At 39.3% G+C, this 27514-nt stretch overlaps 3 protein-coding genes across 5 annotated transcripts; 2 read left to right on the top strand and 1 right to left on the bottom strand.

The window, feature by feature from the left end:
- The first annotated feature begins 146 nt into the window (after positions 1-146).
- Positions 147-1583, top strand: LOC113136766 (protachykinin). Its single transcript, XM_026317800.1, has 5 exons — positions 147-397; positions 621-723; positions 814-837; positions 926-979; positions 1552-1583. Exons 1-5 carry the CDS (start codon positions 299-301, stop codon positions 1581-1583), a joined length of 312 nt encoding a protein of 103 aa, XP_026173585.1. The 5' UTR covers positions 147-298.
- On the bottom strand, positions 1339-15407 carry septin7b (septin 7b). Of its 3 annotated transcripts, none has more exons than XM_026317407.2 (15): positions 15290-15407; positions 15108-15109; positions 13310-13412; positions 11577-11683; positions 10593-10693; positions 10300-10434; positions 7584-7701; positions 7145-7237; positions 6958-7054; positions 6575-6626; positions 6269-6397; positions 5272-5292; positions 3476-3611; positions 2735-2877; positions 1339-2600 (listed from the first exon to the last, which is right to left on the bottom strand). In XM_026317407.2, the coding sequence occupies exons 1-15, from the start codon at positions 15291-15293 to the stop codon at positions 2561-2563; spliced, it is 1281 nt and encodes a 426-aa protein (XP_026173192.1). In that variant the 5' UTR covers positions 15294-15407; the 3' UTR covers positions 1339-2560. The 3 variants fall into 3 exon arrangements, with proteins under 3 accessions (XP_026173192.1, XP_026173193.1, XP_026173194.1); XM_026317408.1 differs by having other exon boundaries at positions 13310-13409; positions 15290-15373; XM_026317409.2 differs by lacking the exons at positions 15108-15109; positions 15290-15407 and adding an exon at positions 13769-13784.
- Positions 14361-26889, top strand: nek10 (NIMA-related kinase 10). The gene is made up of 35 exons (XM_026317404.2): positions 14361-16026; positions 16175-16315; positions 16427-16487; positions 16612-16748; positions 17061-17156; positions 17228-17312; positions 17445-17486; positions 17594-17672; positions 17762-17829; positions 18103-18182; positions 18253-18339; positions 18732-18956; positions 19098-19237; positions 19751-19812; positions 19892-19963; positions 20066-20130; positions 20307-20409; positions 20569-20697; positions 20774-20911; positions 21012-21057; positions 21156-21277; positions 21745-21847; positions 21934-22009; positions 22506-22635; positions 22753-22823; positions 23035-23318; positions 23396-23470; positions 23588-23633; positions 23737-23774; positions 23936-24036; positions 24175-24285; positions 24621-24726; positions 25008-25051; positions 25606-25661; positions 26004-26889. Exons 2-35 carry the CDS (start codon positions 16245-16247, stop codon positions 26029-26031), a joined length of 3177 nt encoding a protein of 1058 aa, XP_026173189.1. The 5' UTR covers positions 14361-16026; positions 16175-16244; the 3' UTR covers positions 26032-26889.
- Positions 26890-27514: the final 625 nt, after the last annotated feature.

The raw sequence follows: 27514 nt of genomic DNA, 5'->3' as shown, positions 1-27514 counted from the left end.
ACAAAGGCTTGAAACACATGCTAATTATAACACATGTCAAAATGAAGCCCTGTGACTCAGTAATTGCCGGAGACGACCATCGACGCACATCATCCACTGAAGCTGTGCGTAAAAGCGCCGTGGCACTTTACCCAATGAGACGCGCTGTTGTTTTCTCTGTCGGTATTTAAAATACTACAGAAGAAAGGGGTAAAATACCCGCACACAAGTATTTATCATTAGCTGTAATCCAGACCAAAGGCATTCTGTTTTTCTGTTTGTATATACAGGCTTTGGGGTGAATTACGCTCGGCCTCCAATGATGGAGCGTGTTAAACTGTTTCTAATACTTGTGCTGATTCTGAAAAACGTTTTCTGTCAAGAAATGGATGTTAACTGGAGAGAAGGCAGAGAAGAGGTAAGCATGATCAAACTTATTCGCATTTGGGAATTTAGCATTAAGTTTATCAAAATAATATATTCATGTTGCCAATGCTTCCACTGACATTTTGAATCTTCATCCAAATACAAAACAACTACTTGTGTTTTCTGTTTCGATGCTCTTGGTAATTTGACTGTGCCTATAAATTCTATATGACAAACAGTCTTTGTTCAACTTTACATTATTTGTCCCATACAAGGACAAATGGCCAAACTCTGCAGAAATTCAGGATATATTAGTGAGAATGGTCAGAAAACCAGGACCACGTCAACATCTCGGGCTGATGGGGAAGAAAGAGTCAGGTAGGGCTGTTTTATAACTGTAACTCATAAATGTACTGCATTCATTTCATGAGACTCCTGATCACTGACTTCTTTCTTTCCTTTCAACAGCAAAAACACAGATGACGCGTAAGCGTAAGTATTATTGGTCTCTTGAATACATTTAAAAACCGACGGGGCACTGTGGCTTTAAAATGTCTTAAACGAGTGTTTTCACTCTCAGGGCATAAATTTCATTTTGTGGGTCTGATGGGTAAAAGGAGTTTTGAGGAGAAAGGTATGATTAATTCAACAGACACATAAAGTCATAATTCAGTGGAAGTCTGCCTGGTAACAGCTGATTTCATCCCTGCAGGAACCCCCTGAGCTGCACAGAGGACTGAGGATTTCTGAGAAAAGACTACGTTTAATTTATTCCTTCATCTGAAAATGACAAAAAAAAGGTTATTTTGGTAATTGTGTCATAAAATTACTATATTTAATAGGGGAGTGTGACACTACTGGGAAAACATTTAAGCAAACAGTGACATCTGGTGGAAATGAATATAAAATATAAACCGCATCACAAACAAATCTTAACATCACACCTCACCGTTAAGTGTCCACATCATTGTCCATAACAAAGCCTCGCACTCCTGAATATCATCACAGGTTTATTAAGTGACTTTGTACAATACAAATGAAAAATACATTTTAAAAAATACAGAGATGGAGTACATAGCCAAAGCAAACTGCAGTGTTGACTTTTCATTGCTCACTGAACGTTTCTGCAGAGTGACAAATGTTTTGTTTGTTTTAACGCATACTGGATGCTGTTATAAGTCAAATGTGTTTTGTTTTAAATGTTAGAGGCTTCAGTCAAGTCTCTGAGGATCTTCTAAACATACAAAAGAAGTTATTACTTCAGCTGGCTCGGGATATATAAAAATAAACTAACATGAAATATAACACTTATATAAATGGTGGTCCAAGGCTAGTGGAGATGGCTAAACACAAAGGAAAGCAGAGTTACATTTAAGAAAAAAGAAGCTTTAGCCATTTAAAAAAACAAATCTATAAAAAGGCCCAAGGTGCATTTTTATTGTTTCTCTTAGTTTCGGATGTTTGACGCTGTTGCACCAGCACGAGGAGGGTTAACGGTTTATGAGGTTGACTTGAAACACAAAAAGGATTAGTTACTGCCTTGTCCTCATCTTACTTTAACTCGTGGTGGAAGATCAAGCTAATGTTGTTTTACTGTTATTTTTCATCTTTCCCGTAAAATAAAATTCACCACAACTCGATTGTACAACAGACAGAATTGACTTGCTATTTTTTTCCTTCCTCTCCAGAAAACTGTACATTTCAGTCATTTAAAAGCAACCTTGAGGGAAAAACAGAGAGCAGCTGGTGGGGGCAGGGACAGTATTCAGTTATAACAACAATAATAACATCAATAATAATAATTAAAATTATAGCATGGGACTGACCTTTCTAAAATTGGGTTATTCTTTGTCATTAAGGTAAACACATTTTTTGATGATAATGAGTCTCGAGGCAGTGGGGGGGAGGGGTCTGTGATGGCGACTCTGAAAACACCTTCACTCCCCTCACAAACCCACAAATAACCCCATGACTCCCTCTAGTGGCTGGGAGCAGGAGCACAGTTGTACAGAGAAGAGGAACAGAAGCAAAGGAGGAACAAGAGGAGGAGGGGGGAAAGGAGGAGGAGGAAAAGGAAGAGAAGGAGTGGGGGGGTGTTGTCAGTGCCACACGATGGTGACCTGACCGGCAACACTGGCAAATTAAAAAAAAAACAAAAACAAAAACAAAAAAAAAAAAAAACTTGGGTTGGGGGTGGTCCTGCCGACTGTTTTTATTAAAAGATCTTGCCTTTCTTTTTGTTTTTCTCCAGAGTCCTGCAGAAGTTGAAAGACATGTGTAACATAGGTAACTTTATCATTTTTAATGGGAACTTTGAACAAAATGAGCATAAACTGGAATGTGCACTAGTACAGTCTAGTAAAAGCACACCATTCAAGAGGAACTGTACCTGGTGGCCTCAAGTTTCTGCTGCTCCTGGCGCTGCAGGACCTCCCAGTTCGCTCTCTCCTCCTCAAACACACGTCTCTTCTCCTCCAGCTCTTTGTGCTGAGCCTCCAGATTCTTCTTCATCTGCTCATGACGCCGCTGAAGCTACAAAGGCACAACGGAGGAGGGTGTCACGGCTTTATACTGAACGTACTTTCGAACAAACACCATGGTCTGTGGCTTCGGAAAGTACCCAGAACCCTTCAGCTTTTGCATGGATTGCCTTGTTGATTTAATTTTAATGTGCCTGTTGCACAATTCTTGACGACATGAACAAGTACATTCAAATTATAATTTAGTGTTTTCCTGATTTGACTATGCTTCATAATATTTGTGCAGAGATAAATTTTGATTTTGTTAATAACAGATGTTGACGATTCAAAAAGGTGATTACTTGCTCCATGTGTTCATCAGTTCAACACATGGAGCAAGATCCCCAGTAGGCAGTGAAACAGCCTGCATGTTATATTTGACATAAAAAGTTATTTTCCAAAAACCAGTTTTTGGACAGACAAATAAACACAATGGAAGGAACAGGCAAAGAAAACATTAATTTACACAAATCAGCAGAAACAGTCTCATATCTCTCACTTTTAACCACTGAAACACATGAGCACGAGAGGAAGGAGGGAGTCCACACTAACAGGAGTCACAAGACAAGGACTGATACTGATTAACCTGGGTGTGTGTGTTTGTGCGTTACCTCTGCTTCAGAGTCTTTGAGCTTCTGCACCTTTTCCTTGACTTTCATTTCAAACACCTGTTCCATCTCCATTTCCATCTTCTTCATCTTAGCCACATGCTCTCGCCTCTCCTCCTCCATCTGGGCCAGAGGACTCCTGCACAGGGAGCACAAAGAAACACACACACAGATAGATTTAGATCAAAAGCTCAAAGAACAGACACATCACGAAGACGACAGATTAACAGTAATGTCATCCATTACAAGCATTAATTGAATAATTGTTCCAGTTTGACTATTAAACACTGAATTTTCTGAATATAATTTAAATTCAACATCTTGACCATGTTCTGCAAACTAAAATCTCATTTCCACTCCTCTTTAAAGCTGTCTGCATCCTTGCAGGAACATTTCAGAGTTAAAAAAAAAAAAGATGATAAAGTAAAATGAGATATGAAACAGCTGCATTCCTGGCATCTGACAATGTGCCAACTAAATCTCAGTTTGTTTACCCTCAATGACAAAACTGGTCAAAGTAAAATGTTCAACTTTACCTTTTCCAGAGCTGAAGGAAACAAGAAAGCAAAATCTGTGCAGAAGCTATCTTTAGCTCTCTAGAAATCTCAAATTATGTTGTGTCAATATAATCACCTAAATCCCACAAAACACAAACATTGGGTACAGGAGGAAAAACAAACCATGTGGTAAAGCTTTAGGGATGACAGGATCCAACAAGGCTGAAACAGGAACAGGAAACCAAACCAACTGTGAGACATTACTGGGAACTAGATAAGAGACCCAGAAGCTAAAGCATGGAGCCTGCGATTGCTGGTTGTTAGTGCAGGTGGTGGGTTAAATGTTAGTAAAGCTCACTGGGACGTTTTATTGCAGTGAAAGTGTACAGAGACCAGTCATGAAATATGTGGAGAGATTATATGTGGATATAAAAGAATGTGATGAGTGATAACAGGAGCAAATCTCGTCAAGTATTATGTGATCCTGGTCTGTAAAATCCATCAGGAGGCAGGAAAAAAAAACAAACTATATAATCCTCAAAGAGCAATATACTATTTCAAATGAAAATCAGTACAATATATACACCATGTTTGTCATGATGTTTTTCAGGTTATTTCTAGTAGAGCTGTGTCATATATGTCACCATACAGTATATTGTATCATATCATCATACATATTAATATAACCAGTCCACGATAAATGCAGTTTCCTGGTTAATGACATTATGGAAATTAATTGCTACCACCATAAATTATCTTCATGTTGTCACATCAGGCTGTCGACTCAGGTGTGAATGAATTAGGCTTTATAGTGCAGTGTAGTGTAGTATAGTACAGTATAGTATCTGGAGAAAAATACGGTTCGTATCATTGGCACTAGATCATGAAGAGCTAAAGTTTTGATATCAACATAGTTATCCCTGTATGTCATAAACACTGGTAGCCACTCCAAACATCTCATGGTCTCTGTTATTATTAGTCCAAGCAGGGCTAACTGCAGCAACAGATGGAAGGCACATGAACACAACAGCAGAAAAATCTTAAGCCTTTTTTGTTGGAAAATCATATCAGATTCCCAGCTGTCAAACTAGACTTAGAAAAGGTGTGGCAATTGAGTTTTTCTCCTGCTATTCCTGGAAACACCTGCTGACAGAGGAAGTCGAGGGGAAAACTGACCCAAGTCAACAGGGAGGACAGAAAACACCCAAACGCAGCCAACAGGGAATAACAGAGAAAAGACAAATGAGAAATTAACATCTCGAAAGGGTTCTGAAAAATAAGTTTAAAAAAATGACCACTTACATTCCTTCAACTGTGTCAGTTCTAAAAAACAAAAACACACACAACCAAACACACACGTGAACACACACACACAGAGAGACACACAGCATGCAATGATCAGGTCATGCACTAAAATAACATATTACAATCTATTAGTCATGGTCTGTGACTCCAACTACTTTTTCAGTGCAAATGGAAAACATGAAAAATGTCAGCTCTTGAGCTGGGTGTTAAACACATTAGCAGAGTTGGTCAAATGTTTAGCTGTGTGTTAGCATCAGCAGTGTCAGATCACTCATCAGCTGTATAGCTAGAGTGTTAGCTAAGTGAGTTAGCCACTTGCGTGTGTCTACATGAAGTAGAAAGCAGCATAGTGCTTTGAATTACAATGTATGAAAATCAGTGGCATGATTTTATGCAAAGTAAAGTGAAAGGCAACAACAAAAGCAAAATCATTGGATGTTTTACAACATCACAAACAGAAAATACATGGACATTGACTTAAACTCCTCAGCTTTGCCTGTCCCAGTTTCCTGGAACCTAAATGCACAAATAAATTAGGATGTGACAACACAGGCATCTGCAATCACTTTGTAAAGGCCAAATTTCAATAATGCTGCATTTACACACATATTCCACATGCAACTGGAAAAAAGTTCCAATACCAAAACTGCTATATGAAATGGCATTATTGGCTTAATCTCAACATGTCTGCATGTGGATAAATCAATGCTGATTACACCCTGCTCAAAAATACATTTAAAAATGCATTTACATGTATTTTCATTTGTAACTGGTAGTTTTTAAATAAACATGAACTTCTTCCAAGGTTGAAAACAGATTCAAACTTTCATATAATGACTGGTTTTGTCAGCCACAGCAAATATTTAAGCAGCATCTCTCCTGCACCAATGGCTCAAACTCAATAAACTGAGAGGTCCAGTTCCATTTCACAGTAAAATATTCAAGATATTTGGTGAATAACAGAAAGCAAACTTGCACTTTGTCCAGGACTTACTTGGTGGACAACTGTCCTTTAGCCCTGTTGTTGTCTACTCCGTTGTAGGTGACAGCTGCCAGCTTCCTGCTGCGGTAGTTCTCATAATGGACATTGTTTGTCACATCCTTCAGGTCCTGCATGTGAGTTCTGGGGATGGACGACCATGAAACCAAAACATTTAAATTGCCCTCTGAATAATGCTCAAACTGCTCTTTCAGCTACAGCATTTCCTCAGTTAAAGAGTAAGTGATCATCATTTATCCTTCTATTGGAGCATCAACATTTGATCAAGTGTTTATTACATGTCCTTGTATTTTTTACTACCTGATAAGCATATCCCTGAGGATAGTGAAGTCACAGTGGTCACTGTTTTCAACTATAACAGAAAAAAAAACATCAGTCAGAAAAAATATCAGGATAAAAATCTTAATGCAGACTTATTGTGACACTAAATGACATCTTGGCTTTGATAAACTAAACAACAACCAGTAACATCATGAAGGTGCAGTTTTTCAGGAATGCTGTATTGTTCTGATGTTGAGAAATACTGCACAAAAACTTCAAGCACACTGCATTGTTTCTTGTTCTGACTCTTGAGGTGACAAGTTCCTAAATGTGTTCAAATGGATCACTGCATCCTGTTTATCTCATCCCTCCAATTTAAGTATTTTTCATTGTGAAAACACACATGAACTCAACATTCATACCTTCTGCAACCCCCCAGGGGTACTGCCTCCCTCTGGCCCTCTTGCCGTTCACCTCGATGATGGTATTGCTTCCTACTACAGCCAGCGGCAACTTGTCCTAGCAAAAGAACATTATAATGATTAATACACCTTTGGTGCTGGCTTTATCAAAAGCAGCAAAAAGTAATTTGTAGTGGACATGTTGTACCTTGATCTTCTTCACCAGCCTGTTCTCCTCCTCATCATCTGTTTCAGGGAACTCATAGATCTTAATTTTGTGTTCTTGGATTTCTCGCATGATCTAGCAGGAAGAAGGAAGGTCTTTTAACAATTCTGGCAGAGCTGCTAACTGAAGACGGCTAAAAAGAACAGGAGCTGCCTTAGCCTCATGTTGAGTCAGGGAAAACCATTCAGACACACTTATCTTATGTAAATGCGCTCAGATTTTAATTAATTTAATATACATACTTCCACACAATGACATGATAATGACATGTAGGTCATCATTATACAAACTGGAGCAATACCAGTGAGGGTGTCCTTTACTTGTCTTTGCTTGAGTATTACCATCATTCTGCTGACCACAGTAGAAAACAAAGCCTCAGACCATCTTTCCGCAGCAGTATGCATCTGTGGAAACCACTGACCTGCTTCTTGAACTGTTGGCATTCCTCTGGGGTGAGGGTGTCTGCTTTGGCGATCAGAGGGATGACATTGACTTTCTCATGCAACCGTTTCATGAACTCAATGTCCAGGGGCTTCAGTCTGAAAGGAGATAAGGATAAAGCTTTACGCAAAGTTCAACTGAATACTGTTGAGCCAAATTCTGTATCGACTCGGTATACTGTAAACTGATTATTTAGATTAGCACTGACAATACTCGTCTCTTAATTGTACAAGTCTGCCTAGCACATTTAAGCTCACAGGAGTTTGTTACTTCGACATTATAGCTGTAAAATGGGATTCTGCTTTTGAATTTACATCTGATCACTCTCTCCTGGTTGGATCTCTGACAATACAAGGACACATGGAGCTAAACCAAATATAGAACAGCATCTGTGACGCATTAACTGATGTTTGTAATGTCTAAGAAAGAAAAAAAAAAAAAAAAAAGACCTTGAAGTCGTGAGAAAGTGTTGCTATTCTTGGCTGTTTCTGAGCTGAATAAATAACATTTGGCCTTATTGAATTATTGACTTTGCATTTTATTTTGATATAAAATATAATATCAGCCTCTCTGTAGCATTGTGGAAATACCCCTGAGTCTAATTCTACTCTACAGCAGCAATCATTGTTTTAGTGGTTAGAGTGAAATACATGTTTGTCACGTCACCAACAAGGTATCACAGACACACTAAAGATAACACCACCTGACAATGACTGGCTCAGAGAAAAGCAACAGTAAAACCTTTTCTGTTGGTTTTGTAGTTATTCAACTAAAAAAGCATTTCTGTAAACATACTTAAATACAGGGAGATGTAATTTAAGCAGTAACTTGTATAGACATTAGAATAGAACTAGCTGTGAGGGTCAGGAGTTTCCCAACTTTGACCCAGACTGTGCTGCTCACAAGCTACAACTCAGAAAAACTAAACACATCGACATTAGTGTGATTCATCATCTGTCAGGCTAAACTAAACAAGTCCTAGACCAGTTTCTTTACTGAGAAGAAACCAAATAAGTACATTCAACAGTCTTACACAAACAGGGTGACAAACATTACTGTGGTTCTTGTTAGTTTACAGCCTTGGCTGTAGATAAGGAACTAAATTAATGTGCAATAAAAATGTACTGTTGTCTGAAAAACATTTTACATTAGTGTTATTCTCATTTCCTGCTGTCCTCTCTCTTGTCCTGTAATTGTACCGATGCACTGTGCAGTTTCATACACAAAATAAACATGATTAATGATGCTCTTAAGTGGGTTAACCACATTTTGGGGAAGGCCGTGGTTTATAATTTAACAGAGACTGCTGTGGGTAATTTCCTGAATAAGTTACTGTCTTCAAACCTTTAAGGAAATCAGTCACCAGAGTTCGGCTGAGGGCTCAGTCTCTAGATTGTCTCTCAGTGTTGGAGGTCATTGTGCTGCTGTGTGAGAGCAGTCAGCTGCTGCTATGAGGGGATGCTCTGTGTGTGTTTGTGAGAACATATGCTGCCCATCCTAAAGGCTGAAGTACTGGTTGTGTGGGTACAGAGGACATGTTTGTACAAACACAATGTTTCATAGAGGACAGACAGATTGAAGAAGGGGGGAGGGAACGCAAGGAGAAGGAAGGACAGAGCCTTCTTCGCTGTTTACAGTAAGTCACAACAACATTTGCATATACACACACAGGCCAGCTCCACGCAGCAAGCTAAAACACAACAATCTGCAACCTTACAATGACAAACAGCAATATCTACTTTTGTATTTTTTTTTTAATAAAGGTCAAGAGCTATGTCTAGGGGCACACTTTCCATATTAACATTTTTTTAAACCCATCCATGCATTTAAATTAGGTACTGACTGCAGACAAAGAGCTTTTTTCAAGGCAGGAAATAACTTCTTGAAGCCTCATTTTTCAAGTTTACTGCTCCAACACTTTCTGCTCTGACTGAATTTTGCATCACATAAGACACATACACTTCTTAGAAGACAAAGACAAGATAAGAGCTCTCAGCTAAGTATAGATGATGGTTTGCAGATAATAAATATTTCTATCAAATTCCACACAGTCATCTCTTTATGAAACAATCAATCAGGATAATCTGCTAGGCATTTTGCCAGCATCTTAATCTGTATTGCTTGAACCCGCCCCCCACCCTCCCCCCTTGTATAAGTCCAAGGTTCTAACCCTTATTTTGCAAGAAAAGCCAACTTAGTCTCATGTTCCTATTTACAACAACAGCCTGGAGGAGCCACTGTGGGAGATGGTGTAAGACAACACACACACACACGCGCGCACACACACACACACGCACGCACACACACACGCACAAAATCACCCGCTCAGTAGCTGCTGATACGACCACAGCTTCATGCTGGTAGCCACTGTGTACAGGGTTTAATATCAAGCTGAAACCAGCACCCTTCACTTCTAGTACGTCTCTGACCTTTGAGGCACGCCTGACCTCTCATTTCCCCTCTTACATTAAGTTTTTTTTTTTACGTTTCCTTCCACTGTTCAACATTCCCTTTCCAACCTTTCTTGAGTCCCAACTTCCCCACCTCTCATTGTGTTGAACAAGACAGTTACATTTAACCATTGGATTAGAAGTGGGACTGTGAATATTAACTACACTGATGCTGTAGCACGCTTTGGATTAAGGTATTCCCTAAAAAGGTATTTATCATCTTATGAATCTGTATCCTTGACTCACCCGTGTCCAGAAGGGGCAATGAAGTACAGGCAGCAATGGATTCTGCTGTCAGGCATCTGTCTTCTATTCACACGCGATTCTGAGTTCAGGTAGTCTTCAAACTTGCTGTCTATGTGGTCGATGATTGGTTGCCAGCTGCATAACACAAATTACAACTTCTGTTAAGAAAAAATGTGTCAAAATACCCAGAAAGGCTACTTGAACTAGGACAAGTGGAGAGTTGTTTTGACATTTGAAGGACTATAAAGGAAGGATTATTTTTTGTGCTGAGCAGCAGTTGTGGTGCTCTTTACCAGTTGCTGTTGTCGACAGCATCTCCAAAGCCTGGGGTGTCAACTATTGTGAGCAGCAGCTGGACTCCTCCTTCCTTTATTAAAACTTTGGACTGCTCCACCTGACACAGAGAAAGAATGAAGGATGCACAGTGTTTATTATTGCCACAGTCGCCACCTTTTAAAATCAAACTGTTTGATTCAGAACAAAAATAAAACAAAATAGAGCGTAAATCAATATCACTATAAGCAAATAGCATCACAGACCAAGTATTTCACATAGAAAACACTTAAAGCTAGCAGCATGTAACAACATGCCATCTCTCGCTGTGCTATTACCTAACCTGAGCTCACAAACATCTGGAGACAGCAATGCTATCAGTCAAGAGACAGACAGGTAAAGAGCTGCACATGAGACCCTCAACATTCAGGACAACATTGTTTAATTAGAAAGATGAAGATAAAGGGTTTTTTTGCAGGAGCTGACAAGTTTTACTTGTTTATGACCTGAATTGACCTCATGGCTTCAAGAGTCAATCCAATCTAGTCATGATGTGGTAATTATTATTCTTTTACAAATCAAGTCATGTGTTAACAATACAGTATTTATTTACCTCACCAAACCCTGTAATTGTCTCCTCCTTGCAATATTCACATTATGTTTGCTAAGCCATAGGAGAAACTATTTCTGTGCTTTGCGCTGACTAATAGATGATGTATAGTCACAAGACTCTAAGACAGTTAATCTACTTGCAAGCTACATGACTAAGAACACATGAAAACAAACTCACTGACACAGACGTGCTGTCAGACAGAACACAGACCACAGCAAAGGACAGACTTCCAACTTAAACATTGAAAAAAATTATTTGGATGTCAACTACATTTACAAAAACAAAGACAGGGATCCAGTTTTACTTTTCCTCAAGTGGATGTTAATAATCCAGGTGTGTTTGTCTTGCATAAGTACATTTAGCCTCAAGATAAAAGTTTGCCAAAGTGTACCTGTACAGTCTTCTTGATTCGATGTGAAGGTCCAGGGTATTCTGCTGAATACAGGTCTGTTAGAAACAGAGAGTTGATCAACGTGGACTTGCCCAAACCTGATTCACCTGAAACATAAGAAGATAGAAGAAGAAATTAGTGATTTTAGAACAGTGTGTTTTCTGCTCCTCACATTATTGGTAGAAAGTTAGTCTGGAAATACAGAATTGAATTATTTTTAAAAAAACAAACAAAGAACCCCCACTAAAAATCTGAGTTACAAGACCCAACCCATTGTATTATAGTCACACAAAGGTCACTGCTGACAACTTAAAGAGCACGTGTCTAACCAGTGATGAGACTGACATTTGTTCAGAAGATTAATCAATTTGTGTTAACAGTTAAAAAGCTAAGGAGACAAAACAGACAATGGCTCTTGTTCTGTGCAGCTGACTGGTTGTGTGGTCTGGGAGGTTTTCTCAAGCTTGATTGGCCATTGTGTGCCCAGTTTCCAAGCTCCCATTGAAAAGGATCATTAGTGGAAATGACCACTGGCACTGCCTGCATTGGCTGATGGCCACAAGTCAATATTTAACAACCCACCCTTCACACCATAGCTACAATAAAAAGGTAATACATAGAGCACATAATGTAACACTTGATTTTTTTGGTACATTTTATGCATGGTATGCAACTATGTGTTATGGGTGTGCTATTCACTTGTTAAATTTACCACAATATGAAGTGATGACAGGCCTGTTTAAAAAGCTGCTCTGCAATGTGTCAAATGAACAGGTTGGTGGGTCATGTGTTGCATGAGGCATGGACAGACGTGCCAGTCTCTGCTGGTAATACCAATCCTATCTCTCTCCTTCCCTTCCTCTATCTTTCATCATCCTTTCCTCTTTCACACCACACTGTTGGCACACTGCACTGCAGGGACATGTGGGCTTACAGCACATGAGAGCCAAGACAAGCTGAATATTGTGTGTGTTCATGTAAGAAGACAATGCCAAAAAACAGCACGCCCAGAGGACCTTCTCTACTTTCCTTCTTTCTAGATAAAATGTAATTTTTAATCTTTTCTCCGAGTATTCTCGAAATAAACAGTTCATTCCGAATACACTGAGGCATTCACAGGCCCAGGAGAACCATTTTGTCACCATCCACCAGCTTTTATTAAGAACATTAACATTAAGATATACGAGCAGCCAAAGGCCCTAAATGCATATGAACAGAAATAAAGAAACTGCACAATAATATGCTTGGGAATTTATTAGCAGCACTACAAGCAAAAACCTGTAAAACAAAGTGGGTGGTGTGAATGAAGCGGGAGATGCACTATTCTTAGAGGCATGCAGGGTACAAATTCTGCTGGTCCGACCACAGGAAATGGTTTTGAATCAAGGAAACATTTTCCCTCCAAACAGAGACCGATCAGCCGAGAAGGGTCTTGGCCCAGTGTCAAACACCACATCCAAGCATTTTAAAAGAATGTTTGCATTTTTGATTCACTGAGTACTCTAGATAAGTACAGCCCTAATGTTGGGTTCATGGTCTCTTCAGTGGTCACCTTCCTCCGTGACTCAGCAATTAACACTACAAAGTTGGGGGCTTGTGTAAATATTTGGCTGTACACACATACAGCCTCTCTCTCAACAAAAAACCACAATAAAGGACTCTAAAATACCAACCACAATGAATACAATGAAATGATTCAAATTAAACAAGGGCTGAGCAGCGTGTGTTCTTACCCACAACCATCAGGGTGAATTCAAAGCCCCTCTTGACAGATTTTCTGTACACTTGGTTGGGAAGGCTTGCAAAGCCAACATATCCTTCAAGATTCTTTTGCTGCTGTAAGACATAAAAAAAATTAAACATTACAACCATCAAGAAATCTGATCTTGCACCACCCTCCTCCTAACTAGATTCGAATTTAGAACAAAACAACAAAACATGTTCCCATCAATGTTTTACAATTGCACATTCTTGTAATGCATTGGCTTATTTCAGATTTTTATGATTTGCTCTTACATTAAGTGAAATATTACACTCAAAGATGCCACCGTTATATATAAAAAGAAGCGGCATATACATATACATTTTTATTATAGTCAAGAAGGACACATTTGGTATACTAGAGATTCCTGGCTAGAAATTAAATATATTCTACAGAGCTAAATGATTGGAAAGACAATTTCTCTACTTACAGCTATTTAGTGTAGATCAATTCGAGGCAGTCCCGATGAGAGGAAGACACAGCATTTCCAGGGTTACAAAGAAAAGGGGGAGCACAAAAAGCAACAGAGAATCAATCTCAGGCCATCTGACAAGCAAACCATTCTGTCTCCAGAATCAGTTTCCCCAGCCGTGAAGCCTGGAGGAAAATGATTCAAGATTCTCAGATACTGTAACAACACAGACAGTTGGCCTGTGTGGTGCATATTCCACTCCACTTGCTCCTTTCATGTCAGTAGCTCCATAAAACAAGACCCATTCACTGTTGCAGCTTTTTCTTTTTGCCTGTGGCTAGGAGAGGATTTCTGCTGTTATGCCTGAGCATCTCCTGCCTACCAACAGCAGCCCACATGTCTTCTGTGTGATGCTATGACTTGTGCTGATTTGCCTGCAGGATGTGCAGTACATTCTCAGCAGCATCCAACTGCTTCAGGTTCAGAATCATTAAATATTGGATTCTGCAAATATCTAGCAAAGCATAATCAAATACCATCAATCGCTGTTTATCTGTTAAATGAAACTGACAAAAATAAAAATGTTCACGGCCTTCTTTGAAAATGACAGTCGGTTTCTTTTCCGGCATTGTCTGTCAGGTCTGCTAAAGGAAGTGGTGGCAGGTGGAGATACAGTTTGTGTATGCAGATTTGAATAAGCCTCCTGCAAAAAACACCAACTATGCTGGTTCAGTTTGAGGAAAAAACTGACTTACACGTTACAGCCAGAGACCAGTGAGCATAAAAGTCAAAACGTGAACTCTGAGCTACTGTACAGCAATTGCATGGCAGACCTGCCCTCCTTTACCATACACAGAAATTTTGACTTAAGTTGATAGCCTAAGTTAGATGTTATGGTCATGGCAGTTTAATCATATTAATGATCACACATTAATTTAATGCAACGTCCAACTGTGGCATACAGCCGCTTTCTTCTCGTTTAAAGACGAATTCTGGAAAGGTCTTCATGGACAAACCCACTGCTAGCAACAGTGACTGTCCTCGGCACACTGTGGGCCTATTTTTATTGTAATTAGTTATATCATCAAGAGTAAACGCTCATAACCATACACACCGACGTTAAATGCCTTTCATCCTAAATTACTACAAATTAGCGTTAACGTGAGCTGTTTAATCCAACAGACGACACAAAGTTATCCTGTAACTCAAATTCAAAATCAAATACTTAAAAGAAACAATTGAATGTTACCCTAACGTGAACGTTAACGCGGTTTATTAGCACAAAATACACGCACACACAAAAAAATACTTGAGTAAAGACAGGAAATGACAGCCCGCTAGCGAAGCCGAGGCTAACAGCTAGCTAGCAACCAATCCAACTGGAGGCGGACGACTGGGCGTTGGTTGCTCAGACAACTGCAGAAGCTAAATAGCGGCAAAGCCAAAATGTTTAACAGCAAACCAAATAATAACCCAAATCATTATAGCTGGAGTTTACAACGCGGTTTTCTAAATAATCCGTGACTGTAGCATTCTCACCCATAACGTTGACGCTCCCTGCCGCCTCAAAAACCGATCATTCACAAGCCGACATTCCCCTTCTCACTACTTTGCCGAGTTACGCACGAAGATGCACGATGATACACGCAACGCCCCCTGTGATTGAAAGACATTACGCCCGAAGTCTAACGTAAAATCTACGTGAATCGCAAAGGAAGACGCATTTAAGTCTCGCGATAATGCGTCATTCTTTTGAGTGCCAAAGTGTTATCGCGGTAACCAACCGTTGTACTAAGTAGAACAAATTTCTTATCAAACACGCCAAACTCATTACACCTACCACTCACCCACGCACTCGACATAGCGCTACGCATCAATTAATTACATCACAACTTGATACTTGATTAAATAAATCACCTCACTGGATAGTTAACTTATTTCCGTCTGCCGTTTTGCATTTTTAGTGGCAGTTAATTTATTACATGTAGCTGTTTGTCAATGACCCACCACAGTTAAAATGACGGAATGCGAAAAGCGTCCACCTGCATCCATGGCAACCAAGACTCTCTAATACTACTGCCTTGGATTGGTTAAAATCCAGGAAACTTTAGCATTGTCTTCTCCTATTTGCTAATGTTGGAGCGTCTACTCTTCGGGTAATAAAAAAACTATGTCGTTTGTATCTGGGACTGAGGATATTTAATAAGGACATACCATATAGATGTTTAACAATCCAAAACAACTGTCTACTGCTACTTTTCGAGGTTGGAGTAAGGGTAAGGGACTTGATATTTATTCTTCGGGTCGAATAAAAATAGTTAAAGTTAGCGTTAGCTCTCTTTTAAGTAGCCATAAAAATAGACATCAAGGTGTATCATTAATTATAATACAGTGCAGTTTTAAATAATGCTGCTTTTATTTAAGGTGTGAGTATGTCTACTGCTGCTCCAGCTGAACCACAGGTCACTGATGGAAACTAAAGGCAAAGCTGAAAATGTCCAACTCAGTTAGAAAATTTAGACATGGAGAAAATTTGCCCCAGAAATCCACAGGAATCCAGAACAAGTAAGTTGAGCCATCTCCACCTTGCATCTGTTTAATAGCCTTTACATCATCTGAATTTAATTTCTGTGATATGGTAGAAGCAAACTAACCGATAAGACTTTTTTTTTCTAGGGCATCTCATGATCTCAGGAGGCTTCAGTCCCTGCTTGCCAAAAGTGGCCCCAGACAAGAGGTGAACAAAAACCAGTGGCGCCGCTCTGAGGCAGTGTGTCTAGACATTTTGATAACGATACAAACCAGCTCACATTTCTTCAGGTTTGTCTATATATTGTAGTGTGAGACACCCTGTGTTGCAGGTGGCAGCGCTGAGTCACAATAAAGCATGCAGCAGTGGGGCCAGCAGATCTCAAGGCCTGCATCATCCAAAAGACACGAACAGACACAGGAGTGAGAGCAACATCAACAATGAAGCCTCTGAACTGGAAAAATTCAGGTTCACTTTCCCAGGGAATTTGCAGTCTCACTTTTACCCATCAGCTGAAACTTAAATTACGTTTTAAGGACCACAAAACACAGAGAATAAGACACATTTTTAGTAAAATCAACATGTGTATTACAGTGACATTTTTTCAGGACCCTGTCACACTTACTAATCTGAAAGAAGAAGAGCCATAGAAGTTCATGAATTGTGTTTATGGTCAATGTTGGTGGTTGAACATTCATTAATGTCATTAACTTTTTCTTTAAAGACTCAAATACTATCTGTACTATTTTGGACCTAATTATGGATGCATTAATTTTCCAGCATAACATACAGAGACCAAAGATGTTTCAGCAGCCACCCGCTGCATAAACTTTTCTCTGACATTCTTTCCTTGCTGGTCAAGAACCGACTCTGCAGGTAAAATATCCCTTAAATCCTGTAGTGTTTGCACACAGGGTTTAAATTACTGACAATATCTACTCCTGTAGTGAATGGATTGAGCATGCACCTCCTGAGTCAGTCCTAAGGGTTCTCATCTGCCTACGATTATTGATCAGAGACGCACACCATCAGGTACAACATGACCAATACTTTCAGTTCTTTTTCTGCTTATTTATTTTAATATTTATCATGCATCTAAAAAATTCCACATTTGTTATATTCGTCCAACAAAATATTCAAAACTGTAACTCTTTCCTCTTTTAGAAAATACTCCATCAGCTCCAAGGCATCAATTTACTTGCCGGGGTAAAGTTTCACCAGATGTTTTTCACCTGCCTAAACATGCTTCAATATGTGATTTATCCATATGTATTTCATGACATTCTCCTCATGCCTGCTTTTTTCTCTTTTAGTATATGGAGTCTGTCACGACCATATACATATCCTGTGGTGAACAGGCATTTGCTGTGCAAAAGCTGGTCACAATGACTTGTGAGTGAAGGCAGTATCACAGAACAACACTGATAACGTGAATGATGTTTACTTGCTTATCAACCCTGGCTTTTTTGATTGGTCTGCAGACATGTTTCAGAAACTGTCTGCTGTGGAAAATCAACGGGCCTGGGTCATCGAGAGTGGCGCTCACAGAGTACGTACTAAGTTGTGATAAGCTTATCTGTGATTAATGGCTGTGTATTTTCAAATCATATTCATGTCTGAGCTAAACTGTACCATACTAGGAAGTCATTGCTGGAGTAATGGATTTTATGCGAGCTAATATATTGTGTGGGCAATATTACAGTACACGTATTTGTGTAGACTAGAACGGGATCATATTAGTTTATCAATTTATCATCACAGTAGTTTTAATGTATCTTGTGGGGAAAAAAGTCAAACTCTTGATAAAGTAAATAATTTCTAGACCCTGGTGAAGCTCCTCTCCACAACAGATAGCAGTGTGCTGCTGGGAGCCCTGCTGGCGCTCATCACTTTGGCTGAGAGGTAATCAAATGCTTAAATAGAGCAAATACAGTTATGATTTCATCTGTTGCAAGACATTTTTTTCCTGCAGCCCAGAATGTAAGGAGGAGATTGGCAAGCTACCAATAGTGGAGAACCTACTTGTAATACTGCAGGAATACAACCTGCTGTCAAAGAGGTTAGTAACCACTTCTCTGTTCTGGTCATGATGTATTTTCTGTCTGTCAGTTTAAATGTTATGTCTAAGTTGTTATGGTTATCCCTCATCATTTGTGCTGATAAAGCATGAAGCCATAAAAACATGGAATGAAGCAAGGCTACAGGCAGAAAATGGAGATGAAAACAATCCTTGAAGGTTGTAACACAAAACAAGTTTGTAAAAATAAGTTTTATAGGGTAATTTAAGAAATTGTGCTGGTTTAGGCTTGTGAAATGAGGTCTAAAGCCTATAAAGGTTTTAAAATGTTCCTGACATATGAATAAAGTCACTATACTGCTCCAAATGTCAACGTTACATGCATGTAAGAAAGATATGGTCCCCTACCTTCTCTAACCTAATGTTTTCTTCAGGATGAGTGCAGAGCTGCTGAGGCTCGTGTCTCCAGTGCAGCAGGTCAGGGACCAGGTGAGGGAGCTGGAGGGGCTGCCGGTGCTGCTAAGCCTGCTGCATGGCCAGCACCTGAAGCTGCTGTGGAGTGTCACCTGGGTGCTGGTCCAGCTCTGCGAGGATCCTAACACCAGGACAGAGATCCGCAGCTGGGGTGGGGTGCAGCAGCTGCTCTGGCTGCTCAACAGGTTTGTGAAACAGCATAATTGATTGTTATATTACACCATTTGAATTCAAAATAATATATTAGTTTATGTGGAGACTGTTGAGTCCCAGGGGCTATGATTTCTTTACCATGGCAACCCTCTGCACCAAAATAACTCTTACAGTGAAGGGCACTACGTGTCTGACCGCTCGTCCATTGAGACGCTTTCCAGTGCCAACGCAGTCGGTCGCATCCAGAGGGAGCACGTCAGAGAGGAGCTCAGCCCACAGGAGGAGGTGGACAGTACGATGGCACTGCAGTCAGGTATACAAGTGTAACAGAAGACATTACAGTGTTCAAGTTAGAATTCAACCAGTTGAGAAAAGTTCATGTAAAATTGAGAAAACTGACAGTAAATCTTCACTTGTGCTTGCCATTAAAGAAAATTCTCCCCCTTGAGGATTCTTATCAGTTAATATTTCTTTTGATGACATGAGAATTCAAACCACTCAGACTAAACATGTATAGCTATGGTTTAGGTGGAAATGGTTATAAATCATCCATTTTTAATGTCTGAAAGTAGCACTGTAAAACTCATCTGGGAAAACTGTAAATACTTTGTGAATAAGTACAGGTCTCCCTTCAAATGTCTAGAAAAAACTTTCAAAATGTTACATTTCAAAGGCATCAATATTTCCAGGCTTTGTTCTGTCATGTGGTTTGGAGAGAGCTGCTAATGTTCACAGTTGTTGTTCTGAGTGTCTGAGGCAGACGACTGATGACTGAGACTGAAAATTGCATGTATCAGTTCTTTGATTTAAGCCAACCATTTTCCAGCCTGCTGCACAGCTCTGACTGAGCTCAGTCTGGATGACACATCTGCTCACCACATTGTGCAGGTAGGGAAAGTCCCTAATGTGCACAGTCCACCTTTGTGCAAATCACATCGCGCCATTAATTTTGACACTCTGTTCATAGGAAAATGGGGTCTACATTATAGCAAAGTTGATTTTACCACAAAATTCTGGAGCAAATGTCACATCTTTACAGGTATAAAGCTTTATGTGTGTATGACTTTGTACTATGATCTACGTGAAGATGTTTTAACTTCCAGAAACTAACATGTTTGCAAACCTCTTGTCATGTTGGCAGTGCTATGCATTTCGGACTCTTCGATTTCTCTTTAGTGTGGAAAGAAACAGACATCTGTTTAAGAGGTGATGTTACGCATTTAAAAGAATTATAAGCCAATTAAAAGATAAAAGAGAATATAACCTTATGTCCATGTCATGCACTAATCCTTTAAAATGAGCTACTGGTGGAAGTCTGCTTTGGAAAGAAATTTTTATCAGATGCGCTCCACTGCTGTTATGTAATCCTTTATCCATTTCAGACTCTTTCCCACAGACCTCTTTGAGTTGTTTATTGATGTTGGCCATTATGTGCGGGACCTCACAGCCTACGAGGGACTGCAAACTAAAATTTCACTCTACACTGTAAGAAAAGAGGTTTTAATCCATCTGTTTATTCAGCTGCGTTTGGGCTGTAAAATAAAAAGAAATATTACTGTGTTTTGCTATAAATAAAACTAACAAAAAGACTAACAAAGAAGATTCTTTACTAAATGATGGCATTTTTGTGCTTTTCTAATGGAGGAAGAGGAACTAGACAGTCTGAGAGAAAGCATTGAGAATGTGGACCAGAACCGACCTCCACTTAAAGTCATCAGTGGTTACTCCATACTGGATCATCTGGGCACTGGTGCCTTTGGAAGTGTCTTCAAGGTACATCCTCATGCATGAGTGCTTCAAGTGGTTTATATCTAGTGTCACTGATTACAGTAAATGAACTCAACGACAGGTCCGAAAGCAGAGTGGACAGAACCTCCAGGCTCTGAAGGAGGTGAACCTGCACAACCCAGTCTTCGGCAAAGACAAGAAGTCCAGAGACAGTAACGTAGAGAAAATCATCTCTGAGCTCACGATCATCAAAGAACAGGCACAAATTTTACAGTTTTATGTTTTGACAGTGAATTTAGTAACACGATATGAGAAAAAGTGACACACTAATTTGTGTTGTTTGGCTTTTTCCCCCCTAGATGACACACCCTAACATTGTTAAATATTACAAGGCATTTACAGAAGGTGAAGATAATTGCTTTTACTATTATGAGAAAGAATACCTCAAAAAAAAAAAAAAAAAAAAAAAAATCCAATGTACAAACGAACAGTGTTCATTTTAGGTGACAGGCTTTACATTGTGATGGAGCTGATCGAGGGAGTGCCTCTGGCTGAACATTTGAACTCTCTGAAGGAGAAACAGCAGCAGCTCACTGAGGACAGAATATGGAATATATTCATACAGGTAAAAAACAACAAACTCGACCTTTGGGAGACAAATATCAATAAAATACAGCTTATCACTGCCAACCTGAGTCAACCTAACACCTCCTGCTGAGCAAAGACTATAGAATAATTTAAATCTGAAAGTAACAACTAAATGTTAGTACAGTGTGGCTGGAAAACTGACCGAATCCTTCAAGAAGAAACAAGGTACTGCTGCTGTAGAGGAATCCTAATGTAAAGTATACCTACATTTTTCCATTGACTTACTCTCTGTACTGCAAAGGCCAAGTGTTTTTTGTGTCTCCAGCAGCTGAGGAATTTTGGCCTGAGTCATTTCTGTGCTAACTTTCAAGGTTTTGGATAACAGCCTAAAATATCAATATAAATAGTTTCCACTGGCAAAGCAAAGGCATCATAGTTGAATGGAAAGTCTTTCCAATGTCCTTTTAACAACTTAATTGGTATAATTTCTCCCTGCTCCTTCAGATGTGTCTGGCATTGAGGTACCTGCACAAGGAGAAGAGAATCGTCCACCGCGACCTCACACCAAACAACATAATGCTGGGGGAGAAGGACAAAGTCACCATCAGTGAGTGTGTATTTACAGTTCATCACATGTCACATCTCCAGTCACATCGCTTCCTGTCTTATCTTAACATTTGTCTTGCATTAAAGCTGACTTTGGCCTTGCTAAGCAGAAACAGGAGAGCAGCAAACTGACATCAGTGGTCGGGACCATCCTTTACTCCTGGTGAGGACACTTTTCCAGCTGCTTGATTTATTATGGCAGAACAGTTTTATGTTTCCAAAGATTTCTACTGTATACCTGCCGCTCCAAAAGATTAAACAGAACAGAAGATTAAATTTGGGTTGTACAACTTAAGAGCAAAGAAAATAAGTTTTGGAAGTTCTGGAAAATAAGGATATTTTGTCTGATTTTCACTTCTTTAAAAGGCTTTTATAGTCTCAGATTTAGAGGGCTCCACTAATTTAGTGTTGCACTTTAAAAAAGGAACCTTCTTTTGTTGCATGCATTCTTCTTCCTTATCAAAACCTGGTATCTACTTACCCCTGCAGACCAAGATTTGTTATGTTGTGCTGTCACTTTACACAGTCTGTAGTGGTGCTCCCCAACACCTGTAAACAGAATTTGATGTGTAAAATTGGTGGAGGGTCTCCGGGATCCATTATATCAGTGACCCTCATAATTAAAGACTTACTGGTGTGTCCCTGTGGTTGTGTTTTAGCCCAGAGGTGGTGAAGAACGAGCCGTACGGAGAGAAGGCTGACATCTGGGCTCTGGGCTGCATCCTTTACCAAATGGCCTCTTTTCAGCCGCCGTTCTACAGCAGTAACATGCTGTCGCTGGCCAGCAAGGTCACACACATGCGCGCACGCACGCACGCACGCACACACACACACACACACACACACACACACACACACACCTTTTCTTCTACTTAATGTTCTTTGTTTCTCACTTTGTGCCGGTAGATTGTTGAGGGCGTCTATGAGCCGATTAAAGAAGGAGCTTTCTCAGAGAGAGTCACAGACATGATCAGATGGTGAGACTTTTACTTTGAAATGAATGCACCTGCACAGAATGAGGGTTTTGAGGTTTTTTCATATGTTAGGATTTCAAATAAGATATCTGACAAAAGCAGGTTATTAAAATCCACTTAACTAATACTGTCTTACTGTCGTAGATTAAAGGTATCCTATTACAGTCATAACAAATTCATACAGCACTCTTTTGTCTTATGGGACGACCTGCAGGTGTTTGACTCCAGATGCAGACCAGCGTCCGGACATCGTGGCTGTCAGCTCCAGAATTTCTGACCTCATGATGAGGCTAATGGATGGCCTCTACGCTTCCCAGAATGCACTAGAAAGAAGAGCAGAGAGAGACAGGAAACGAGCACAGAAGTACTTCCTGGAAAGGCACAAAAACAGCGTGTTGCACTGTGTTCAGGACGGAGGCCGAGTGAAGACTGAATATCCAACTCTGAGCTCTTCTGCAGCCTGCAGTTCAACCTGTGGTCGCCAAAGAATCTGCCAAGGTGCCTCAGTACACAGGATTTAACACAGCAAGATCTAACTCCGCACAGGTTGTGAATAATTATGCATGTGCTTTTAGATGATGCCTCTGATGATGATGCTGAACCGTCTCAAACCCCAAACAGTAGTTCTGCCTGTGGAGAAAAACACTACGGTTAGTTCTGTCTGCTGTGAGAATATTCATCATGAGGCTGGGTAGCAGTTTCTATTTGTACATGTTTACTTAACAAACACACTGTGATAAAGACAGTTTGTTTGTTTTGACTGAAAGGTTTGAAGAGCAGTGCCTGTGTTACACCAGACCAACTTAAATCTAGGTATGTGAAAACCTTCACAAATGTGTATCTACTGGGCATAGCACCACCATTAATTCTCTAATCTCTAGCACTGTCCCTTTCCCTTCTTGTCTTTTCTTGTTAGTGAGGACTGTGCTGCTGCAAATATAAAACCAAGACCAGGTACCCTCTGCTCTTAAATCTCTCAGAAGAAATTGATTGTGTGTAAATAAAAGAGCCTGAACAGGAGACATTTTAAACACTGGAAGATATAAAAATCTCTCCTAATGTGTCTGTTCTGGTAATTTAGCCTGTTATTCAGTTCGCTTTTGCTTTTATCTCAGTGTCGGCAGGTATCTGTGTGTCCCAGAAGAGGCTTCGGCAGATTGATGATCCCATCCAGAGGCTTCTTGTGCAGTTGCACAAAATTATTTATATCTCCCAAGTACAGAAACATAATTTTATTAGATCTTATCAAATTTCAGTTTGAAGCTACAATCACAGGTCCACAATCCAAATCTGATTATTGTAGTTTTATTAATTTAATTAGAATTGTAACATCGATTGTCTTTGTCTTTTCCAGCTTCCACCGGCTCCACACAACAACATCAAACGACGAGTTATAGAAAAATTTAAAAAGTCTCTGTTCCACTGTGGCAGCAATCCATGCAACCTGAAAGTGGAGCTCAGCAGGGTTTGTACTGTCAAATCACAATTCATTCATTCAGTGCTGTAATGATAATAAAGTGGAAAATATGTGCTGGGTGGAAAAGTGGTCATTTGAACATCTGAGTGAGATACACCATTACTACATTACTACATTACTACTACTGTGAGAGACAAACTGAGATATATTTGTTTTTTAAACTGGCTGTGCTTCTAAAAAAGTCACAAAATAGATTCTTTTCTCCCAGTATCTTAGGCTGCCGGTTTAATTAGATATTGTTGTTTTATATTGTTTTATATTTCACACATACTGTGGCTAGAGAACGCAGGCAAACTAAGAATCCCCCTCCTCTTTTCCTACAGGTTCTCCAAGGATCTCCAGAGTTGATGGAATTAGGATTAACCAGTTCAGACTGGTGGTCTCTGAGCCACCCCTTCACCGGAGACTCCCACATTGCTGACAGCTCAGGTAGAGGATGGACTATTATTACAGCTTCACCATATATGTCCAATAAAATTTACCAACACAGAAAACACTGCAGCCTGTTTAACGGAGCTCACAAACTCAGAGGAAATTATTGTTGTAATCTGACGTACTCCTGAGGGCGATTTGCTAGATTATCATCAGGCTGGTTTGCTGTTCGTGAGGAAGCAGTGTGCAGAGAGTAGTGTCCACAAATGCCGCAAATTCATGTAAAAATTCTTATGGTAAAGAAGTAAAGCTAATTCTCCTTTTTTTTCCTCTGACAGATGATGAGAATCTCAAAGATGGAGTCACCTATCAGCAGATGCAGGTCAGTTTCTCTGAGAAGAGGAAGGAATTTCTTTAATTGAATGTGTACATTGAATTTGGACTTTTTCCATGTATTGAGTTATTGAAGGAATAGTTCAGCATTTAGGGAAACATACTTATTGACTTTCAAAGAACTGGCTGAGAAGATGTGCCAGGGTGTCTGGCCAAGAAAAAGTTCAGCACACAACCTTCAGTAAAAGCACAACAACAACTACAGATTTTCCTTCAGATTAAACAAACAAGATATGAAGCATTTTTTTAACCTTTGAACAAAGTCAGACTGCTTCCCATTTCCCAGCTGTAATTTCCCGCTGGCCCTAACTTCATATTTAACATAGAGGGTTATTTCTCAGAAAGTGAAGTATTCCTCTCATGTAATTAAGAGTGAATATTTCTAGTCTTTAATTGTTATTATTTTATAAGAGTAGTGGTCACCTTTGTTTTCTCCTACTTGATCTTGTGCTACATTTTGGAAGAAAAGTCTCATTTCTGTTTAAAAGTCATATTTAATGTCTGCTGCTGCTGCTGAAGTGATTTCCTGTTGAAATGTTTCAGGGGATCATTGAGGAGCTGCTGGAGGAGAACAGCTACTACGAAACAACACGCAGCAGGTGAGCAGCGGAGTTTATATTTTACTATTCTGACAAACATTAGACGCCTAAATTTCAACCATCATTTATCATTAAAACGCCTGTTTTGTATTCACTAGCTCTAAGTTGCGTCATGGTTTAACATTAAACCTGTAATATTTGATTGTCAGCAGCCAGTTTTTTTTTTTGTATTAGTTACTATGTGAACTCCAGTGTCACTTTATTGTCAAGCCCCCAACCCAGAAAATGTAACTTAAATAATATTTGAATTTCCATTGTCCATCATCTGTTTTCAGTTGAAATGCTGGATACAGGTTGAAAAAAATAGTTATACTGTTTGTTTTGTCTATGTTTTTATTTTAGGGTCACAGAGCAAAGAAATGACCTTTGACCAGCTGGAAAACACTTATTGACCCTATTATAGTAACATGTGTATCATTAACCTTCATTACAATACCCATTAGACATAATATGTATGTTTTTAAAGACATATATGAAAGTGCTAAGTAAACAGGTTTGTTTATACATACTGTTAACAAGGCAGCTGTAAAATGTTTATTTCACCACACGTCGATTCTTTTTTTCTCCAAAGATGATTGAATATATGTACACTATGTTGTATAGATGTGAATGTAAAGAAGGTTGAATCGGATTTAGATTTATACTTAGCTCAAAATGTCAAACTTTTAAGCTTCTCTAAGCGGCACGAGGAAGCCACACAAACAGAAACCAATGGACTCAGCCTTCACCACTGTCCAAAGCCTTTTATCTGCGGGATCCAGCCTCTCTGCTCATGTGAAGCTTTTTGTTTTGTTTTTTCAGCTTTGTCTGAGTTTAGCACTTTAACTTCTCGGGACCAAACTCAGTGGTTTCACTGTTCTGATGCCTCACTGCAGGATGACATGCCACAGCATGCGTTTCAAGTGGCTGCAAGCCGCACTTTCCTCATTCACTTTCAAAGAGCTGATAAGAAACCCAGCCCTTACCTTAATTTAGCATTGACTGTCAAACATATCACTAGGTTTGACTGCAGATTTGTTTAGTTTTCTATTAACGTGCAATCCAATATATTCTTATTATCAAATATATCTTTTGTAATTCACTGTGTATTTTTAATTGTCATTTGAAGCATTAAGGCAAAGATAAGCTTTCTTTTGCACTTTCATTCAAAAGGGATTTGTCAGTATAATCTGTATAAGGAAGAGCAAAATATTGTAAAATAATTTACTAAATAAACTATCTGATTTCAGTGAATATCATTATAATCATTTGACACAATATCAACTAATAATAATATCAACTTTTGCCTTCTTTATCTGTTCTGAGAGGAAAGTACATCTTAAACTGGAAGAAAGTGATTTTGATAAAATGTGCATGTCAAATATGAAGTTTTGTGCAAGTAAAAATACTGATGCAGGAATGTAGAATTACTGCATTACAAGTACTAGTCCTGCATTCAAAATCTTACGTAGTCAGTACACTATTTTATCAAAAGTAAAAGTGCTCAGTGACTGATATACTACTGTATACAGTTTGACATTATTAGATTGTTTATACAGTTGTGTGAAATATTGTGTAATCTTACCTCTTTAGGTCTTAAACTGTTGTTGAAATGAAACCATGTGAGAAGTTTTCTTTGGTGGAACTGCTAAAAACTCCTGAGGCCCAGAGACACAAGCCAAAATGTTTGGAAACCGTCATTTCATCTTTAGCAAATCACTGCAGAGGCAGCTCAACTGCAAAACTTTCACTTTCTGGGAACAAGAGTTTACAGACATGTTAACTACATTTGTCCTGTTATCTCACTTAGGAGCAGATGTGCACTCTAATGTTAACAAAGAAATCACCTCTTCTTAATGTTAATCTATGTCTTT

This window comes from Mastacembelus armatus, chromosome 16, assembly GCF_900324485.2.
Source record: "Mastacembelus armatus chromosome 16, fMasArm1.2, whole genome shotgun sequence".
Taxonomy (NCBI): Eukaryota; Metazoa; Chordata; class Actinopteri; order Synbranchiformes; family Mastacembelidae; genus Mastacembelus; species Mastacembelus armatus.
This window is presented reverse-complemented; position numbering and strand designations above follow the sequence as displayed.

Coding starts and splice junctions, on each gene's coding strand:
- LOC113136766 (XM_026317800.1), top strand. CDS start 299: ATGATGGAGCGTGTTAAACTGTTTCTAATACTTGTGCTGATTCTGAAA. Junction 398..620: donor GGAGAGAAGGCAGAGAAGAG/GTAAGCATGATC, acceptor GTCCCATACAAG/GACAAATGGCCAAACTCTGC. Junction 724..813: donor GATGGGGAAGAAAGAGTCAG/GTAGGGCTGTTT, acceptor TCCTTTCAACAG/CAAAAACACAGATGACGCGT.
- septin7b (XM_026317407.2), bottom strand. Junction 7,702..10,299: donor ATTGCCCCTTCTGGACACGG/GTGAGTCAAGGA, acceptor ATCTCCTTTCAG/ACTGAAGCCCCTGGACATTG. Junction 6,398..6,574: donor CTCAGGGATATGCTTATCAG/GTAGTAAAAAAT, acceptor GTCCATCCCCAG/AACTCACATGCAGGACCTGA.
- nek10 (XM_026317404.2), top strand. CDS start 16,245: ATGTCCAACTCAGTTAGAAAATTTAGACATGGAGAAAATTTGCCCCAG. Junction 16,316..16,426: donor TCCACAGGAATCCAGAACAA/GTAAGTTGAGCC, acceptor TTTTTTTTCTAG/GGCATCTCATGATCTCAGGA. Junction 20,698..20,773: donor CCTTTGGAAGTGTCTTCAAG/GTACATCCTCAT, acceptor ACTCAACGACAG/GTCCGAAAGCAGAGTGGACA.